Raw genomic sequence first — 21,880 nt, 5'->3', positions numbered from 1 at the left:
CTTAAAGTGTATCCCATTAAAACAATAACGTGTCTCAGTGTCTCTGTAAGGTGTTGCACATTTTCCGGATGCATCAATGGATTTGAATAAGGCAGAAGGTAAACAGGGAAGCAAGTTTAATGAAATCTCGTTTCACCTCATTTCTTCTGATTCTTTACGGTCTGAAGATTTCCATCAGTGTTAACGAATGCTTTAACTAATTAACGTTATTTATTAAAGTATTCACCTGCTGTCTGGGATTGAAACAAAAACATGGCAGCACAATCGGTGGTGGTGTGTTGTGAAGTACCTGTGGGGAATAAATGCACCGTGAGCTGCTCAAACCAGTGTTACAGACTTTTAATGAGACTTTAAAAAAAGTTTACAGTGTGCCGCACTCTTACTCAAACTGTTTCTCTCCTGTTTGAGGGATTTCTGTGCTTTGTGTGTGTTTTTCTTCGTCTCATTATTGCTGCACGCACACTTTGGGGACACAGGATCCAAACAGTGTTACTGCTGAAGGTTGAACAATATTTTAAGTATACTTCTGCATTTGGGAAGAGACAGAGGCATCAGAAACAAATGCATGCCAAAGCCTTTTATTGGTTGAACCGACTTTTAATTTGCAAATAAACCAAAAATTGCAGATTCACTGTGTTGCAGCTGTTATTAAATTAAATTAAACTTAATTTATATATTATGTGTATAATCACAACAGCAGTTCTTCAAGGCGCTTTATAATGTAAGATAGAGATCCTATGATAATATAGAGAAAACTAACAATCAGATGACCGCCTTTGAGCAAGCACTTGGCAACTGTGGGAAGGAAAAACTCCCTGCTTTACCCTATCCGATTGGGGATGATGAGAAACAGGACAAAAAAAAAAACAAAACACCAGGTATGTGAGGATTTCCATTTTATACTTATGTTTCACCCACTCCGATTGCATTTGACCACATAACTTTTCCTTGTAGATGAAGAGTTTTCAGGATTTCTCATAAAAGCATACTAAACTTGTCAGTGTCTTGGTAATGATCAAACAACTTTTAAAGCTGCTGTACTTTTAAGATCGTTATCCCGTTGAAAGGTCCATGTGCAGTACATTTTCAGCTTTCAGAGAAGACTAACATATCTTCAAACACTCAGCGTGTTGCAGAATTTAAGGTTAGATCAGTTACTGCAAGCTGCACAGTCCCCGAGGGAGTGAAGTAACCGGAGCATTTCCACCACCCTTACTCACAGTGGATATGACTTTCTGCTGCTTTGGCTTGCCCTAAATGTCTTCTTACTGCTGTGGTCCCCCCAAAACCAGACTGTTTTTTGTTTTTTAGTTTAAATATATGATATGTTTGCTAAGTGCGGTTGGGAATAAAATTAAAGTTTCTGACATGCACAAATCGTTAAGGTTTTATTTACATTGAACACTACATTCACACAATTCTTTCTCTGCAGCAAAGGCTTTTCCTGACGTCCAGGTTTACACAGCAGATCCTGAAAGCAGCGTCTCAGCGCTGACATCTACGGTAATCTGAGCCTCCGACTGTAATTTCAAGGCTTTAATGGTGTGATAAATGCGGGGAACTGACTACTTTTTCTACCACTGATTGTTGGCTTTTTCAATGTAACTGAACAATTTCCAAGGGTTGTACTTGTTTTTTTTCAAAAACAAGACAATTTTCTGAAGAACATGTATTTTGATATATTAAAATTACCTTTTTGGACTTCTACCTTAAGGTTTTTAATGCGTGGCTTTAACCACCTTATACTGCAGATTTGAAAAGAGCGCAGCACGACTATAATGAATGCACTTTGCAAAAAGGCACTTCACAACACTGAATAAATCTTTAAATAAAAAAGAAAGAAAGAAAAAAAAGCTTTGGCACCCCCCTTTCCTTCTTTTTAATAAAATCCCCACAAGCAAAGCATTATTCATTCCTCTGAACATGCTACATGTGAAAGCACCGCCTTAAATCGGTTTACGCAATGAAGACAATGATGCAAGGAGACACTGTTGCAACACAACGGACCACACAGACACACGGGTAAACAATGACCATTTATTCACACACTGTATGGGGCTCAGGCGTGACAGGGTGAGGCGAGGCTGTTGGCTGGCGGGGCCGGTGAGGAAACTATTAAAGTATACATGATGAGCAAAAACCTTACAGAGAAATTTTATTTGCACTTGAAGAAAAGTACAAAGTACATGTGTGGTCTGGATTGCTGCTCCTTGAGGTGATGGTGGGGCTTCATGAAGTTCAACCATACTCAGTCTGAAGGAGGAGAAACCTCTTAAACATCCCGGGCACTTGTTCCACTCTGTCAGTCACTGTGTCTTACACTAGTAAACGTCTTCTCCTCTCTCTTGTCAGTAAGTGTACGTGAATGTTCTCCAGTGCCGTTTACTTTGACTCGCACAAACATGGCCAGACTACATACAAGAGCACACGCAGTAGAAAGTAGAGTCTCCCTGTACAAAATCCATCTCACAAAATATACAAACATACGCACAGTGGCACACTTTGCTCAGCAGTGAACTACACGGACGGATGAACAAGCTTCTGAAATTAGCAACTCACACGCATGCTCGTACGCACACGTCTCACAGTGAAATTCATTTTATTTAAAAATGTAACCTCGAACAGAACAGATATGAAGTGTGTGTGTGGAGGGTGGAGAAAGCAGGGAAGGGGTCAACTCAGTGCAAGTATTATGGCTTGGGAGCACTGATAACAGGCAGTAGACGGTAAAAAAAAACATGGTTTCCATTTAGTCCACACTGTTCTCAGAAAGCACTCAGCACCCTTATTATGGATGCTGAATGCCAAAGAAGCCCTGCCACGCTCACTCTCCATCCTTTTCAAGTTAAAAACAAAAAAACAACTGTGATTATCGATTGTTTTCTTCTTCTGTGGTGGTCTTTTAAAGCTGACAGCTCCGAGTTTGTGTACGTGAACCAGCCTGTGAACAAAAGCTGCTCCGTTCTGTGCCGTCTCTTAACAACTCTCCTCAACCTTGAAGCTTCTCTCTCCCAGTGGGAGATACTGAAATGGTGCATCAGAGAGAGAGTGTGAGTGTGTGCGTTCTTGTGCACTTATGTGTAAAATACAGAAAACAGAGGATAATCTTTGTGCTGAAATCCCAGGATCCATCAGCTTGAGGTTGAATTCTCTCTTTGACAATAACACATAGTGACTAATCTAGTCATCACTCTCGGCGGAGCGTCTCTGGAATAGGCAGGAATATCAGGTGGTGAATGTGTGTTTGTGAGCACAGTGACACAGAGGCGTAAAAGAGCTGCACACACACACACACACACACCCCTGTCAACTTGGGGCCTGCGTGAACGGGGGGAGAAGGCGAGTGAGAAGTTTAAGTTTAGTCCTTCGGGGCATGAAGGGGTGATTCAACACCAGTCCGTCCCACGTCTCCTCACCTCGTCTTCTGTCTCCTTTAGTCCAAACGCACGCCAGCGCTCTCCTTTCCTTCAATACATGTGTACATGTGTGAATAGTATCTTGTGCGGATTTTGTCTCTAGAGTCAAACGAATGAGGAGAATCCCGTCACAGGCGTGCGTGACCCCGGCGGGTTGGTGTTGGGATTAACGTGCGTGTGCGCCGGCTGCCCCGTGGGTGTGTACGCACCCCCTGTGCTGTGCTGGGTGACCACGGTCTGGTAGTAGGGTTCTGTATCTGCGGGAGCGCACTCCTCATAGCCAAAAGACGTGCCGATGCCTTTAAGCCCCTTGGGCTGCCGCTTCCAGGAGTTGTAGTAGGTGGGGTCGCTCATGTAGTGGTTAACGAAGGAGTGCTTCGGCTGCTCGTCCTCGTAGTCGCTGTCTGTCAGCTGGATACAAACCCAAACAAAGTTAGAGGTGGAAGTTTTTTAGGGAGACACAGACAGACACACAGCCTTTCAGTTAAATGATGCAGAACCAGAGGAATACTGTTTTTTTCTCTTGTCATAACCTGTCATTGGAATTACCCACAATGCAACTCTGAGATTCTGGAGTGGGACGCTAGTAGCATTTCATTTCCCTTTCAAGCCCTGGCCTCAAGCAGACGTGACGAGCAGCAGGTTGTTTTCCCCCTAAAGTTTTTTTTTGTACCTCTAAAGACCTATTAATGTTTTGATGTGTAAAATTGCTGCACTTCCTTGTTGAGATGGGCTCTAATAGATGCCAGTGTTTTGTAATTTGATAGCCGACACTTAGGACTCAACAGAAAAGGCTGGACTTGAACCGAGGACGCTGAGAGCACAGGCTCTTCTTCTTGGATGGCACGTTACCGAGCCCTTTGGCTAATTCAGCCTGATCAATCTGCTTTGGAGGCAGAAGTCTGGAGAGCTCACTGATTCTCACTATCATTCTTTCTTCTTATTTTAACTGGCAACCGCCAGTTCTACACCTTAGCCTCCTACGCCTTGCCTTGTTCTCGAGTTATCGCATTCACGAGGGGTAAAAACATTAGCATAGTGTTTAACACTTCCTCAATCAGACACACAGAAGAGCTGCCCTTCTTTTAACCGTGTAGATTTTTACAAACCATTACAGGGATGGAGCTGATAAGGAGTGGCAGGGAGGAAATGAATTTTCTTAAACAAGCTAATGTTCACAGATGTAAATGTAAACAGACTACACACACACATTGACGAAAGCAAAGATGAAACAGGAAATTAGTGTAGTTCAGTTCAGGCTTGAACCAGACAGTTTATAGTCTGTACACAAAACAATGCCCTCTGTCCTTTAACAGAACAACACAGGAGGCATTGCAGACATGCAGAAGATGTTGTATAATGTAGACCTACAGACTTATGAAAAAGACTCAGTGCTATCCTGGAAAACTAAGGATGTAGAAGCTTGTAGAAACACCTGAGGAGCAATAACTTCAATTACTACTACTAAAGGTGTTTTTCCTGACTTTATCATCTCTGGCATCGTTGTGGAGGACTTTTGGCCTACTCTTCTTTACAACATTGCAGGAATTCATTTATGCAAAGCTCTATTTAGGTCCCACCACAGCATTTCAATCAGGTTGATATCAAGACTTTGACTGGAGCATTGCAACTCCTTGATCATTTTCTTGTTCAGTCATTCTGTAGATTTGCTGCTGTGTTTGGGATCACTGTCCCGTTACATGACCAAGCTTTAGCTTTCAGACAGATGGCCTCACATTTGACTCCAGAATTATTTAGTATCGAGAGGAGTTCATGGTGGACTCAAGCAAGGTGCCCAGGTCCTGTGGCTGAAGAAAGCCCAAAGGATCACCTCTCTGCTACCGTGCTTGACAGTTGGTATGAGTTGTTTGTACTAATGTGCTCCGTTTGGTCTCCACCAAACATGGTGCAGTGCATCATGGCCAAACATATCCACTGTGGTGTCGTCTGTCCAGAGGACATTGTTCCAGAAGTCTTGTTTCTTTGCTCAGATGCAACTTTTCAAACCTAAACCACGCTGCCATGTTTGTTTTGGAGACATCCTTGTGGTAACCCCTCCAAACAAAGCACACTTGTTCAGTATTTTTTCTAATTGTACTGTCATGACCATTTAACATGTAGCTCATGGATTTTTTGCAGTTTCTCTGAGCATTGCATAATCTGAGCTTGGGCAAATTTCCTGGCATGTCCACTCCTGGGAAGTGAACACCTGAATGCTCTAGACCAGCAAACTGCAAACACCTGGTTTTACAGAGGTGCTCACACTTACAGTTAATCAGGTCAAATTGATTATGCATTTAGTTTTGATGGAAGCAGTGAGGATAAACGTAGTTTTTAACAGCCCTCTATGCAGTCTGTCAAAACTTTTGTACAATATAAAGTCATGATATGGAAAAATCAAGACGTCAAAGCGATTAACAAACAGCAAACATATATGAAGAAAATGAGCCAATGGAACGCTCTGTTTAAACTGTGTAACTAAGAGGAGGAGAGGCAGACAGGTAGAAAGACATACCTCTGACTCAGAGACCTCAGTGGGTTTCTCCGTGAGTGTGGTGCTCTCAGTGAGCACAGCTCCATTGTAGTTGTTGCAGATATCTTCATCAGAGTAGTGAAGTCCACCTGGACTGGGCCTTGGAGGAGACCTGGACATACACAAAGAAATGAAATCTGTCATGTTTTGATCAAATCCTGGATTGCGTCCGTGTGACAGAGGTGAGTGCTCACCTGGTCCCGTTCTTTTTCAGGAAGGAGTTCTTGGTGTTGAGCGTCCTGCTGTTAAGCTCCAGAGCTGTGAAACCTCCATTGTCCAGCGTTACAGACTCCTCTGCGGTGGACACGTGCTTCCCTAAAGACGAAAAACAAAACAAAATAGATGGAATTGGTTCAGATGAATATTAAAAATTCAAAGTGGTTCAGCACCACATATTGGGATTTCTTCTTGCACCGGGTTTATTTACAATCTCCTGTTTATTTGTTATGTATCCAGCTACCTCTCAAGCCTCCAAATAAGAAGCAAATCAAAGTGGGATGTGAATTTGGCAGACAGGCAATAACAGCACAGGAAACTTTAATCATTTACCCACCAATAACAGAATCAGAATCAGAAACTTTATTGTCATTGTCATGAGAACAACGAAATTAAGAATGGTCCCCGATCATTGCATCATCCCTAGCAATATCAAAATATAAATAAAACAATAAAATTCAATAAATAAAATAGATAGAATACTTAAAATACTAATAAGATATAACAGTAAAACATTCACATACATTCCCACACACATGCTTCAGACTGTGCATAGATTAACACAAGAGTGGCGTGATGGACATTTTTTTGTAGTATTCAGATGTGTTATTGCAGTTGGATAACAGCTGTGTTTGAGTCTATTAGTCCTTGCTCTGATTGCCCTGTACCGTCTGCCTGAGGGCAACAGTTCGAACAGGGAGTGGCCAGGATGTGAGGTGTCTTTTATGATGTTTTGGGCCTTTTTAAAACAGTGGATGTTGTGTAGAACTTCCAGTGTGGGGAGAGGGCAGCCAGTGAGAGAGATCAGCAGCTCTCGAGCCGGAGGGTTAAGCATAAAAATGAAGCAATAAAAGGAGACAATATCATGTTTTAAATTGAGGGAAATATTAGTGGAACACACCGAGCTGCTGCACAAAAAAATAAATAAATAGAAATCAGAAATGCAGTCTGCTGCCGCGTGACTCCAGCTTTGTATTCACTCTGATTACGGGGTCATACGCGCAGCTCTCCCTCCCCTCCTACACCACCTCCCTCACCCTGTTTGATCTGCTGCCCAGAGGTTGTGCCAGGGTTTCTGTGGCAACTCTGGCTAACAGCTGTCCTGATGTAACCTGGACACACACACACACACACACCAAGTGACTGCGACACAGAGGCCCACGGGGAGGAAAACAGGAAGCGAAGCCTCTACATGCTTCAACAGAGTAACTGGGTAAACTAAGACTGCTTTGTTACTGTGGGGAGGGAGCTTGTTCTTCAGCACGTTAGTAATCATCCATGACTAAAACTCCAACCCTCCAGCTCGAGAGCTGCTGATCTCTCTCACTGACCTGTGGAAGCTGAAATATAACAGAGCAGTCCACATTTGAATATCTAACAGTGCGAGTTAGAATACTGGGCTTTCAAAATACCTGCGTCGAGAACACGTTCAATTTTCCACTTGTGAAATATATTGCATAAAAACATAAATATTAAAAATAACAAAAACCAAGACTCAACTTATGCAGGTTATTGTGTCTATTGTGCTGAAAGTCACAGGAGACATGATCTTTCCTGCTCAGTGTCATTCCACAGTCTGTTTAGTTTAGTTTTATGTCACAAGCTGTGAAATAAGCAGGCATTTGTGCAATTAAAACAAAAGTCTGCTTATTTTCTGTATTGACCTAAAGCTATGTCCCTAAATGACAAGAAATTACTGCTATTAGAGGGCTTTTTTCATTGAGGTGCTCCAGGGTGCCTCTTATCCTAAATCATCTTGGAAAGGAAACAATATTGCAAGAAGATCTAAAATCAGAATAAATGTGCAGAAGCATGCACCAACTGCAACAATAACTGGAAGATAATTTAATGAATCTGTGGACGATCCATGTGAGAAGCCTGCAGAGGCTGAGAGGAACAATCTGAGTGTGACTGAAGGCAGAAAAAACTGGATCCTTTTTATAACGAAGCTAAACAAACAAGTCTCCTTGTTGCTACACAGCTTAATGCATCCCGCTGCTCGGACACCACGAAAGCATCAGAGCCACGCACCTGTCCCGCATGCCTTGTACTTGCTGCTGTGTCCATGCAGCAGCAGCGTGAAGACCAGGACCAGGATGAGGATGAGTCCCACCAATGCCATGACCAGCAAGAACCACCACTCCTCGTAGAAGGGCCGATCCGACATCGCTGCAGGCGGAGGGACAGATATCAGGGACATGCTTTAGTCCATCTAGCAGTATCCCTCACTTTATAAGTAATACTTTACTCTGTACAGAAGACTTTTCATAAATGATTTAATGCATTGAAAAATTGTGAATTATGTGACGCCTGTCCAATCATTTGAATACATAGGTGTAGTTGTGTGACCCTGCCTTTAGGTGGCAGCAAAACCACATTACAATCGCAGTTACCCTCCAGCACACTGTCTCCAATAGACTGTTAGGCATTGTGGAGCTGTTCATTAGCCTTGTCTCCAGCAGTGTGCGTGTGTGTGCGCGCGTGTGTGTGAGTGTGTTTACCAGCGAGAGCAGCAGAGGGTGCACTTGGCTGTCCATAACCATAGCTATTAACAGCGATGACTCTGAACTCGTAGCTGATCCCCGACCTCAGGCGCTCCAGCGGCACTGAGACAGACCTGCTGCTCGGAGGGAGAAATCGGATGAAGGAATCCCACACCCCCTCATCTACAGAGAGAGAGAGAGAGTGGGGGAAATAGAGAGAGAGTGAGAGAGAGAGTTGTGTTTTGATGGACGGGCCTTTTTCAATCTTTAAATGTGATTAAACAAAATTATAAATTGTCAGATTACATTAAAGATGATAATGATGATGATAATGTGGTGATGACAGTGATCACAGTTATTACCCTTAATGAAAGGGGCATATCCGTTATTATCAGCAGCAGAATTATACCACAGTCTCGGCTCGCTCTCCTGCAGAGTGCTGAAAACTATTTCACACACACGTTCCCTTCCTTTATTACACCTCTGGTAATCTTTATTAGAAAATTGTGGCTGACTTGATTTGCACAGCAGGTCTCTGTGAATTTGTAGAAACCTGCACTCATAACGGTTCGGAGCAGTGTAGTGTTTAAGCTCGCCCTCTATTAATTAAAATAATTAGCACGGATGATAAAAAGATGCGTGTCAAATGAGTCAAGGCTGACCCGCGCGTGCCGTCTGTGTTCGTGCTCACCTGAGGGACGAGCCTCAATAGTGTATCCGGTAACAGAGGCTTCACCGACGTCTCCTTCTGACCACTGGATAGTGAGGTCAGAGGAAGTCTTGGTGATGGACATGTCCATGGGTGACCCAGGGGAGCCTGTCAAAGGGACACATTCAGTCTTGTTTATGACTTAATGCATTTTCATTTCCTGGAAACAAACCATAACACTGGTTAGTTTATTAATTTATGGAAATAAATGTGACATTACATTACACAGAATAATCTAATAACATGATCTGCAGGCTTCATTTGCCAGCAAATAATAAACTAAGACCATTGTGATCTATTACAGATTAAATTCTTCATGGGTCATATGAGTTTGAGAGGAACAGAGCACCTGATTTTTTAATATGCATGCCATGTTTAACGCAGTCCACTTCCCTACGTCCAATCATTGAAAAGATAATTTACATGTAAATACTTAGAAGTGTGTGTTGTCATCATTTTTAAGTAAAATGCAGATTATCTACCAATTTCCCCTTCAAAGTCATTTCTTTGTGCACCTCTGGACCTCTTCCAGTAGGGCTGTTTGTTTGAGGTCCCTGTCTGACCTCAAACTTACACAATACCCACCTTTGGTCTTTTGATGTCCAAGGCTAAGACTCATACACCAAACTAGCTCAAAACAAAAGACCACGCAAAATACAGAGCTGAAGTAAACTAATTTTATTTAGTTAATAAACTAAAAAGAAAAGTGGAACAGGCACGTCAGAAATGTGGTGAGTGTGTGGGTGCAAGTAAGTGATGAAGTATCTAAAAAAAAGTTAAACAGAAAGCAAACAAAACCCGAACCAGCCAAGCCCCTGCTTGCTGTGGGAGAGAGAGAAGGTTAGCCCTCAGCCCTTTGTAAAACACTTAGCCAAGTGCTAACAAGTGTGTTGGATTTTGGGACCTGCATCTCAAACTCTACACACACCTCCTACACAAAACCAGGAGGAGAAAGTTAGGACCAGGAAGAGTTCCAGGGGTCATCACAGAAGTTGGATCAAGTCAGGAGTGTGCACAGGAACAAGCCTGTTTTTTTTGACATTTTTTTTGACATGCTAAAACCTCATCGCTCGGGGTCACACTGTTACTGTAACGTTGTACTGCAGCATCCCGAGGCATGCGGGGGAGAACATTTGGCGGAAAATACATGTACTGTGGCACATGTGAGTTTTTGTTCAGATCAACATCTTTCCTCACCCGATTTGCTGTTGACAAAGAAATAATCTCAAAGATAAAAGCATCTTTTAAAACCCCTTTTTCCATTATTGCAGACATTTGAAAACTTGGAAACTGTGATGAGCACATTTTACAGATTTTTTTGACCATGTAATTTCTTTAATTGTCTCAATAACCGATCATGTACAATACACTGCAATCTCTAGCTGAATCTAACATGACTCTATACAGCCAATCATACCTTTCACAGGCTGAGCAGTGATGTTTGCCTGTATTGGTGGGCCGTAGCTGACTGTGAGAGCTTGAACACTAAAAGTGTAGGTTTCTCCTTTGATCAGGTCCCGAACCTTCAGCCACCGCTGCCAACTGCCTTTCACATCAACTGTCACCAATTTAGTCACCCCTGCAGACAATCGAAGAGACGTGTCAGCACAAGAATCAACATGTACTCCTGTGAGTGTGCATATGTGTGTGCACACCTTGTATAGGAGAAGTGGGCTCGTAAATGACCCTGTAGCCTTCCACCTGTCCATTAGGACTGAGTGGAGCTCCCCAGGATACGTTGACACTTCCTCCCGTCACCTCAGAGAAAGACAGGAGACTCGGCTGGCTGGGAGCTGCAGACACATAAAGGATGTTAAAAAAAAAAAAGACATCAGAAAATTTGATGCTGCTTTGGTTGCAGGGACTTGAACTATCATCACTACATACCTGACGGCAGGGTCCGGGCCCCGCGGGGGTCACTGGGCGGTCCGTCTCCAGCCATGTTGAAGGCTGTCAGTGTGATCAGGTAAGATGTGTAGCTGGACAGGTTAGTGAGGTGCACACGGGTGTCCGGGACAAAAATCACCTTCACCTTCTCACTCTGGTTCTGCTGGTCTCTCTCCCAGTAGTGGATCTAAAAACGCAGAACAGGAACTCTGTCGGCATCACTTCATTTCTCATTTTCTTCTGTTTGTGATTCACAAGCTGTTGCACTTGGCTTAGTTGCACTTATCGAAATTAACTAGTAAATAAAAAATATTTGTGCTGTTATTTTTGAAAGTATCCTAATTGGACCTTTAGTACTTTAGTACAATGCTGCAGGTTGCCATACTTCAGAACTGATGTCTTTAAAAAGCTATTAGTTCAGTCACAGTAGATTGAGCAACCTCCTTGCGTGATTTATGCATTTGGCGCCTGATTGTAAGTAGTTGTGCAATCGCCTGCTGAAAGGCAACCTGTCTCCAAACAGTTGCAGTAAGTGTCAGACCGACTGCAATCACTCTCAGATAGTCCAGAGTCCATCTGTGTTGATGAATGCAACTCATCTGGGATGTATCTCAACTGACTGCACTGGTTTCATTCGGGTTATATTCCTACTTAAAAGCCAGATTGCAGAGCACGTCATTTTGCAGCAACTATGTCACTATTTGTGAAGAAATTTCTTTATTTCTAGTTTAAATCTATTTAATGTGAATTAAATAGAGCATCAGATTATTTGCTGATTGCATAAAACTGCCAACTTGACCTCATTCAATCTGGTACCATTAATTATGTGTTAAGTGCACATAATTCTGGTTGTGCTGTGGTCAACCACTGTTTTCCGTGTTGTGACTGTAGCATAAACATGGATGCTTCACATTTGAGCAATTAAATCTAAACTGTGTGAGGTGCTACTGTATTATTGCACCGTATTTAATTTAGGTCTAGTTCAAATATGTACAACACAATCCTAATGCCCTCTGTGAAGCGTTTAAAGACACTTTAAAGGTACATGGCCATTTAGCCTCATGTATTTGCAGACTGCCCATACTCGTGGGAATAATCAATAATCATAGATGTGCCCATTAAGTTTTATGACATCAGCCAGTAATGGAGACATATAGGCTACTCTGGCAATGACTAAAATGAAACCGAACAAAGGTTACGTAACTATTGTCCCCGCACAATGTGATCAATATTAATATTAAGACCATGAGTCTTGTAGCTTATAGCATGCATACATTACATTTTAATAAAGCCAAAATTTTTGTGCAGCTGCGGTACCTTGATAAATGTGTTACTGAACTGACTTTGATGAAACTAAACATTTTTAATTTCAGGTGAGCTTCCTCTAGTGAGAAAACTCAATATACTTGCTATCTTATTACCAGAAAGCAGCGATTCAAAAGCACATCCTGTCAGAAAATCTATTCGGTGCATTAAAAACACCGTAGCATCCGTTAGATTTACGCGCAAGTCTCGGCTGAATGTAGAATATTTCTCTAGTTAAAAAAACACTAACGGCCGATTGTATGACAGGAAATGACAGGACGTTCCCGACACATTTGCCAAATTTGACACACGACTCTGTTAATAGTGTCTTAACATTAGAAATAAAGCTACACAAGAACCTTTAAAGTGAAATGAGAAATTGCAAAGAAGCCACCATCTTTTAGATGGAATTTTTCAGCTTTAAATGGAATAATCACAAGAAACCAAATAAGGATCAGAGCACAGTTTTGCTGGAAATGAATTTATGCAGCTGAAGCATGGACATTTTCTCCAACAAGCATTCAAGGACAATCAACCACCCGCGTATCTAATCATGAAGAACACTCGGCTCACTCATTCTCAAGAAATTGTGGCCTTTTATAAGCACAGACGCACTGGTCTACTGGCATGCTTTGATTGATGTGCTGGACCATAAAGATGCATACCAAGTTTGGGACTGCTAGATATAATAATATGATAAATTTGATGTATTTGGCATTAGTATCATGTAGCAGTATGAAAGATTATGATAGATCTGCTTAAATTCTTTATAAAGCAATGAAAGGCAACAAGAACAGCAACTTTTACCAGGTCTGTTTTTAAATGCACGTATGCTTTTTCTGCCAAATTAAGACACTCAATGTTTCCGAAAACTGTCTCCATGCAGCTTGGTGTAAAAAGTTAAACACGGCCAGGAGCGATGCAAAGGGGGTCCATTTTGTTATTGCTCCTAATATAGACAGCACTACGGAGCACCATAAGCTATTTTTACAACTTCCAAACTTGGAGGTAGCAGCTTCCGAGTAGCACTTGAGGGCAGCATTATGCTGTGGCTGTCCTTCCACATGCTCTTAGAATAATGAGATACAGAATTACTCATCCATATGCTCAATTTAAAATCAAGATGTATTACCTCCTGCAAAAGGGGAGGGTTTCCATTTTAAAAATTTCATTTTAGAAAATAGGCAGTATCTCTCGTGGTACTTTAAAGGAATGGCTGTAAAAGGTCCAGGTCACTTTGTAATCCACTCCACTGTTGTTTAGTGGCTCTATTTTGGTATTCAGTAGGAGTGTGAGACACTTAGGATTACTCTAAAAACAATTTGAATCTGTCATGGATGAAAATGATCGGGATATTATTTGATAAGATCAAGAACCCTAAATGGATTTTCCAGCCATTTTCTTTTGTTGAAGGATGTTTAGGATGGATGGATCTTATCTTTTCCAGGCTTTGTTTCTATATCATTCCTGTTACAAATGACTGACCTATTTTTTGTGGGAATATCACGATGGATGTCGTAAGCTTGTAATTATCTTAGAAAGGAAAAAAACCAGAGAAAAATCTGAAGCCTGCAAACAAAGGACTGATTCATATCTAAAAGTTTGTCATTGATGGCCAGATTAACATTTTATAAAGTGCAACCTTTTATCTCTGCTCAGCAGGACCGGCACAGCTGGGTATTACTCATTACCCCTCGCTCATAATGTTCAATGTGATCGACAAGCTCTCTACAGCATTTCAGTCAACTAAAGGTACAATACAAAACACTTTCACATTAGAACGTCTAAAAACAACTCAACTGCTGTTCACAGTGTTTTTTTGACTTACTTGTGTACTTGCATTTCCCAAAAACATTCACAGTAAAGAGCCTGAACCTTTAAAGAACCTTTAAAGCCCATCCAGCAACAACATCTATTTGATGCATTAACAAAGCTTCCCTGCTGTTAATAATGCTACCAAGGTGCGTATCCACTGCAATGCACTGTTAGACTAATGTGTACTTCTACAAATCCATCACTGTGTTCAGCCTCAGCTGAAAGAGGAAGAAATATTTTTCTAGTAAAAAGGCTGTTTGTGGCAAAGGGAGCTGCCTGAGTGGCATCATGTCCCGTTTACTCGTGCATACTGTAAGGTTACAACAATGCTCTTCACACTCATGAAGTTTGATTGTTTAGGCCACAGGGAAAACAGCTGGTCCCCGTATGGTCTATCTGTAGCTCTTGGACAACATAATGGCTTCTATTTATTGGTTCCCTCTTAAATCCAGAAAAAAATAAAAATCCTTCTCCTCACATAAACAGACCCCACCTGATCTCAAAGACCTCGTAGTAGCGTATCACCCCAGCAGAGCACTTTGCTCTCAGATTGTTGTGGGAGGATGGAGAGTTTTCAGCTTTCAGGAATCGGGAGCCAGGAGCCTTTCTACTTTTAAGATTGTGCTTAAAACGTTTTGATAAAGCTGCCCCTGCCTGAGCCTGGTTTTGCCTGAGTTTTCTTCCTGTTAAGAGGGAGTTTTTTCTTCCCACTGTCGCCAAGTGCTTGGTCACAGGGAGGTTGTTAGATAGTTGGGGTTTTCTCTGTGAGCGCCTCGAGGTGACTGTTGTTGTATTTTGGTGCTATATAAATAAAACTGACTTGAACTGAATCAGTAAATATGATTTTTTTTTCCTTTGTCACGTTAGAATTTCACTGGAAATGATGGTGAAGACCAATAACTCCCATGATCCCACACTGCGCAAGGATATCAAACTATGTCTTTTGCTAATATTTGAGCTACAACTACATACTGTGCGATTACACCGTAGCAAAAATACTTCTGCAAAGAAGTTTACCTAAAGTCCTACCTGCTCTCTGTGCTATTCATCTACCAGCGTGTTAACAGAAGTGAGAACCTATAAATTCATTAAACATTCTTTCTTTGCTCTCTTTCCTCTCATCTTAATCTCCTTAACCCCCTCTGCCTCACACTCCCCTCCCTGTGTCCATCCATCTCTGGTAGTTTAAACATATTCCCTCGATCTGCTGCTCTAATCAGGATTCTATGGGGATCACTTGCACGTCTCATTCCTTCACTCTGCAAATATTACATTCCCTTCTTTCTTCTCCATTCCTACCTCTGCTCTGGCAAAAATCAATGTGTCTAAAGCAGGACAGATAACCTTGTGTTTGAAGTATTAGGAGTGAGAGGGTGGGACAGGGGAGTTGAGGGGGAGAGACGGCCAGAGGAGTGATACTCAAACCATTAAAGGATATTCAGATTCTTCCTTTAACTTAATTCTCTTGCTCTCTCTCGTGTGCCTACACGACACTTGAAGGCGCAACAGAGCAAAACCCTTCCAAGTCAAGACTAGAGAGATACTTTAAATACAGAGCCAGCTCTCTGTGCTTCTCTCTCACATGAGCACTCATGCTAAATACTTTGATGCAAGGGCAAAATTAGTCTTTGCATGTACACGCATGGTTTTCTGTGTTTGTCTGTGTGTCACCTTGTATCCTTGAATGAGTCCGTTCTGAGTCTCGAGTGGGGGCGTGTCCCAGGTCACTTCCAGGGTGGAGGGAGACACGGCGGACACTGTGATGGACTGCGGGGCCACCGATGGAGCTGCAGCAGGTGAGAATTTTCGTTAGACTCTTACTATGTGAGCCGGCAACTGTGTGTTAGAGTGGGAAGTAGAGAAGATCTGTTCCACTCTTCCAATTAGAATGAGCCTAAGGCAGTACCTTGTTACTCTACTGTACCACACATATGCATGAACACCACTCGGCAGTGTGCACCTGAGGCGAGAGAAAAGGCCATATCACCCCATTTCATCATCCCCCTCCAGCCTTTTCTGCCTCCCCCTCCTGCTCCGCTTGCTTATCCTCACCTCTCACTCCCCTGCTTGTGATATGTATGGCCTACCAAACTACAAACATACGCACACACACATACACACCACTTGAATATGAATACAGCAGTGGTCTGAAGGAGGGAGTGTGAGATTGTGGGAGAAATTGCAAAAATGTACCAGCGCTACTATCATAATGTGCAAATCTGTTTACCTGCATTCGTGTTTGTGGTTTATAACTGCCTTCTTGTTGTGTGTATGTGTGTGCGCGTGTGTGTATGAAAGAGAGACAAAGAAAGAGAGCGAGGATCTATTTGCACTCCTGTCTGTCAAATGGATCCATGATTTGACTCTCCAGTGAAAGATAAACAGGTTGGGGCATCGCAGCAAAACAGTTGACCTTGTGCAGGATTTCAAATGCATGTACACATACGCGCACACGCGCACACACAAAGGCCCATGCTAGGAGGAATGGACAGGACAAAGAAAAGAAAGAGGATGACAGAGAGAAAAAGAGAGAGAACAAAGGACTGGATAATAGTGATAGAAAGCAGACACACAGGAACAAATTAGGTTTTGACACTCCAGGTCTGCTCAAGCTTTTTCCACAGCTTTCAGGCATTTAATCATGAAGTCTGAAAGCACATGGAAAGCTCTGGATAAAATCATGACAGCTAATGAGCCTAAAATGTAGACAGATCCATCGACACTGCTCTGTATCTGCTGCTGACGACCACGTAACGGACGCACCGAAAGCGCAGAGGAGGCTTGTAAGTTGGGATTGTTGTTGGAACTTCCAAGGTTAGGAATGTGCTTTCTTAAAATGCTTTTAGAATTTTTATTTAAATACCCACTTAAATGGTTTGACAAGAAAATGAGCAGCCTGCGTGGAGTGAGCTCTGTTTTCACACACCTGCCTCTCCGACAGACACTTCAACTGGGTTGGAGGGTGGGCTCTCTCCGATGATATTGTAGCTTGTCATGACAATCTGATAGCGTCTGAACTTCTTCAGTTCTACAAAGAAGTGATAAACAACTTGGCATTAAAGGTATTTGCACAACACGCTTACAAAGCACATAAGTTGTTTAACGTTGGCACTAAAAAATTGCCCGGAGTTTGGTCATAAATTACTTACGTGTCAACTCAAACTCTGTGAGCGAGTCACTGCTGACCGTCTTGAAGGTGCTCTTGGCTTGGAAGGAGTAAAAGAAAGATGGATGGAAAGTGAATCAATAAAGTTTCAAGTTCAACAATAAATTCAGCAATTATAATGCAATTCAATAAAATCCCCGTATTTAAGAGGGAAACGTTTGAAAGACTTTTATGCTTCGATGTGCTCGTCGGACTCATCGGACTTTGGGTGGAGGGACAATTGTGCGTCTGCCAATCTAGTCAAACAGATAATCAGTCGACCGTAAAGCACTTCGGGCTGTAGAGTGCATAATAATATTTTATTATTGCCTTGTTACAATGCAATAAGGACACCCTCGTAAGAAAAACAACTGTCCAAAGGCGGCCATTTGATCAATGTGTCCTTGCAGTGACACGTTTCATCCCAGATCTCAGCCGTGATGCATGAAACGCCTGAAAATAATACTTTTTCCTCATATTTTCTTTTCTTTAATACTTTTTGCATCTGAATAAATTCTTTTCAAACTAAAAATGAATGCCAACCTTGCATTCCAGTATTAATAAGATCTTTTTAATCCTCTCCATTATGGCTTATTTTGTGATTTTATAAATAGCAGGAGCTGTTAATCGCTTTAATTTCTAAAATCAAGAGTTTCAAAGCATTAAACCTTCAACCAGCCATGTATGATCTAATGAATGCATGCAGCAAGCTTTCTATATCTCCACATGTTGAAGCAATGTAAAAGGGGCTGCAGTCAGATCAATACTCAGCAATTAAAAAGTCAGAGGAACAGAGTTTTATAGTTGCCAGGTCCTAAGTTTGAGATAGTATTTGTTGCTCTGTCCTGCTTTTCGTTGGATTTGGGGAAGTTTATACTTGAGCAAGCAGAACTAGTGTTTCGAGACAGCACTAGATTACCCGTTCTGTAATCTTAAAAATACAACACATCCAAATCACAGCGGGATTATACGATTTAGAGAAAAACCTGCAGCTTTGGCATGAAGAGCATGAAGCAATCAGCTCCACATTTAAGAGCCCTTTAAAAGGTTTGAGCTAAAAACTGAGTTAACTGGAAACATTAAGCCAAATCTGACAAATACATTTTCAACACATGGACCTAACATTAGCTTAATTAGCTTGCTATTAGCCATATCTAATAGGACTTCCAGTCAAGGCTGTTTGTAAAATCCATAGCTGTTAGTCAGAAAACTGTTTTTGTTACTTCCTAGTACCCTCATTGTTAAAACACATACCACATCCACAGTTTGACTTGTACTGCATACCAAATCATCCCCTTCCTGTCTCCATCTCCGCAGCAAAAGGTAAACATGCCATTATCATCACGGTAGCATCGTCGTATCAAAAGCTGCAAACGGAGGCTGCTAGTTCGGTAGTTTGGGTTGAGATGCTGAAGTTGGACAGCAGAGTGTTATAGAACATTGTGGGTGTGTATAAAAGGATGGCAATGTTGGCATCCTTGCTGGATAAATTAAATAGGATTCAGAATGTAGTTTTAATGCAATACTGGTTTGCCTAACCAGCAGAGAAAAAAAATTTAACCCACGGCAAGGCGTCCTCCAGCAACAGCCTGATAACAGACAGTCTGATGACCGGGAGGGTAAAGAGCAGTTGTTTCCTTTAGTAGCAGAAGTACTCACTTGTAATGAGGGCACTTGTGTTGTTTTTGGTTGTCTGGACTTCTGCTTCTGTGAGAGTGGAAGCGTTTGCCGGGAGCTCTCTATAATAGAGCCGGTATCCAGTCAAAACTCCATTAACGCTGTCATCGCTGGGACGCTGGAAACATACAGACACACACACAAGCACGTGTTAAAACAAACAAACAACAAAAACAATGCTACTTTCTCAAAAAGAGATTTCTAAGCTTCTGAGAACTTTCTGTGTGTGCGCTTATTTTCATTTCCTTTGTGTAGTACAGCAACAGACAGGACGCTGACAGGCTGGCAGAGCAGTATTTTATCAGCATGTCCACTTTAAGGGGCTGCTGGATTGGTCTGGCTGTAACTTGCACAGAGAAAGTGATGCTTCAGTAGGTTTGGCACTCTTGTAAAGGATGATGAAATTGCTGGTGACTTTGTTTTTTCATTGCCTCCTTCTGCTTTGACGTAAAGCCACAAGGATGAGAGAAGACATTTCCAAGTAGAAGAGGAAGAAAGACAAGGAGTGAAGTAGCCAGGCTCTATTTACCATCTTCCCCTCTTTTTTTGCCTGTGTTGTTGAATGTTACTGATAGCTGAGGGATTCTTCTGCCCTATAACATCTCTCCTGCTGGTATATACTCATTAAGAGATAAACATTTCCCCCATCTCAGGACTGTGTGTCCATCTTAGTGCCTGCTTTGCCCTCCTGCCATTTTTCCAATCTTTCTTTTCTCCTCTCTGACCTCTCCTGCTTCAATATATAACAATAATTACACCCAAGAAATAAAACACATGCAGTACAAATTAACACAGAGGCTGTAAGGGGTTTTATCCTCAAAATAAGTAAATAACGTGCACCCGAACCATATGTTTTGTTGTGCGGCTCTGTGTTTATCAGGGATTGTTGGTGTGTCAGAAGTCTGAACTTACCTTCCAGTGCACCAGCACTGAGGTAGTAGTTGTCGGCTTCACTGAGAGAATCACTGGAGGCTCATTAGGCACTGGAAAGAAAACACAGAGAGAGTGTGGAGAAGAAAAAGAAAAGTCAGACACACTGCCCATCCCCTTACATCATATAATGTTTTCAAATCCACGTAATGCACCGTCTTCCCACTTCTTTTCTCCCATACAGTGTCAGCATCCCAGTTTCTCACCGTCCTGCAAAGTGGTGGCAGCCTCCGTCTCTCTGCTGGGGACGCTGTCTCCTACGTCATTGGTGGCAACCATACGAAACTTGTAAGAAGTGAAGGGCTTCAGCCTTTAAATCCAAGTACACACATATAAGAATTATTTAAAAAAATTTATTTTGACCAGTTTTAGCAGGAAAAGCAAGCGATACGAGATTCAACATCTTTTCAAAGGGATGAGGTAATGCAAATCTCATTGCATTTCTCCAATCCCAATTCCAATAAAGCTGGGATGCCGTGTAAAAAGTAATCTGTAATTTAAAAAAAAAAGTTTTTAAATTTGGTGGCAGCAACAAAAAAGTTGGTACATGGCCATGTTTACCACTGTGTAGCGTCTCCTCTTCATTTAACAACAGTCTGTAAATGTCTGGGAAGTGAGGAGACCAGCTGCTGGACATTTGGGAGACGAATGTTGTTGCATCCTTGTCTGATACAGGATTCTAGCTGCCCAGCAGTCCTGAGTCTTTTTGTGTTTTTCGTGCCAGGATGCTCCAAATGTTTGCAGTTGGTTAAAGGGCTTGAGTGCAGGTGGGCATGTTTAGCATCGTGTTGTAGAAACATGCATGGCTATCCCTAAAAAAGATCTCTGGATATCTAGATATACCTTTCACTTTTCCAGACGTGCAAGTTGACAATTCCAAAGGAACTAAGGTACTTCCATATGATTTATTGCTCAGGACATCAGCCCCATGTTTACAAAATTTCTTTCAAATTTAAATTCATCCGGCCACAGAACAGTCTTCCCCGTTTTCTCAGTAATTTTAGATGAAAGTCTTTAGCCCAGACAGACAGCAGCATTTCTGGATCATGTTCACGTATAGTTTCTTATTTGTATGATAGAGCTTTAATTTGCAATTGTGAATGACAATTCATTATGAACTGTGTTCACAGACAATGATTTCTGGAAGTGTTCCCGAGCCCATGCAGTGATTTCCATGATAGCATCATTCCCATTTTTAATGCAGTGCTGCCTGAGGCCCTGAAGATCACAGGCATCCAGTAGTGATTTTGTGCCTTGTCCCTTGCACACAGATTTCTGTGTTTCAGTTTTCTGATTAACCTCTGCCCATCTTTCTCATTTCGGAGAAACTCCACCTCTCTAAAATGCTCATTTTTATACCCAATTATGTTACTGACCTGTTGCCAGTCAACCTAATTAGCTACAAAATGTTCCTCCAACTGTTTCTTTATAATTACTTACTTTTCTAGCCTTTTGTTGCCCCATGCCAACTTTTAAAATGTGTTGCTGTCATAAAATGAGATTTTTCACAAAATTGTAAAATGTTTAAAAATCCAATATGATTTCAATGTTCTTCCGTACCACACAAATAAAATACGGATTTATGAGATTTTAGAAGCAATAGCTGCATTCTGTTTTTTATTTACATCTGACACAGTTACCTAACAGGTTTTGTTATATAAAACCACAGCAATGTACTCATTATTTTGCAGAAAAAACAATTTTATAAAAACTCCTACAAAAAGCCTCTTGTGTAAAACTGTAAATAGACAACTGGACATGTCG

General features: G+C 41.8%; 1 protein-coding gene across 2 annotated transcripts in view; it reads right to left on the bottom strand.

The window, feature by feature from the left end:
• Nucleotides 1-2,800: 2,800 nt before the first annotated feature.
• Nucleotides 2,801-21,880, bottom strand: part of LOC308394855 (protein sidekick-1-like) — a 292,631-nt gene continuing 273,551 nt past the window's right edge. For both annotated transcript variants that reach the window (XM_080879438.1, XM_080879439.1), the window contains 15 exons: nt 20,323-20,426; nt 20,099-20,169; nt 19,169-19,304; nt 17,514-17,570; nt 17,291-17,392; nt 16,036-16,151; nt 11,245-11,431; nt 11,013-11,150; nt 10,775-10,936; nt 9,340-9,465; nt 8,667-8,831; nt 8,197-8,334; nt 6,144-6,264; nt 5,932-6,061; nt 2,801-3,827 (listed from right to left, as the gene is read on the bottom strand). In XM_080879438.1, coding sequence (XP_080735564.1) covers nt 3,522-3,827; nt 5,932-6,061; nt 6,144-6,264; nt 8,197-8,334; nt 8,667-8,831; nt 9,340-9,465; nt 10,775-10,936; nt 11,013-11,150; nt 11,245-11,431; nt 16,036-16,151; nt 17,291-17,392; nt 17,514-17,570; nt 19,169-19,304; nt 20,099-20,169; nt 20,323-20,426 — 2,059 coding nt within the window. In that variant the 3' untranslated portion in view covers nt 2,801-3,521. The remainder of the gene's footprint in view (nt 3,828-5,931; nt 6,062-6,143; nt 6,265-8,196; nt 8,335-8,666; nt 8,832-9,339; nt 9,466-10,774; nt 10,937-11,012; nt 11,151-11,244; nt 11,432-16,035; nt 16,152-17,290; nt 17,393-17,513; nt 17,571-19,168; nt 19,305-20,098; nt 20,170-20,322; nt 20,427-21,880) is intronic.

The sequence above is a fragment of the Rhamphochromis sp. 'chilingali' genome (genome assembly GCF_963969265.1).
Source record: "Rhamphochromis sp. 'chilingali' genome assembly, chromosome: 4".
In the NCBI taxonomy this organism is placed as follows: Eukaryota; Metazoa; Chordata; class Actinopteri; order Cichliformes; family Cichlidae; genus Rhamphochromis; species Rhamphochromis sp. 'chilingali'.
The sequence above is the reverse complement of the archived record's forward strand: the minus strand, read 5'-3'. Positions and strand labels throughout refer to the sequence as shown.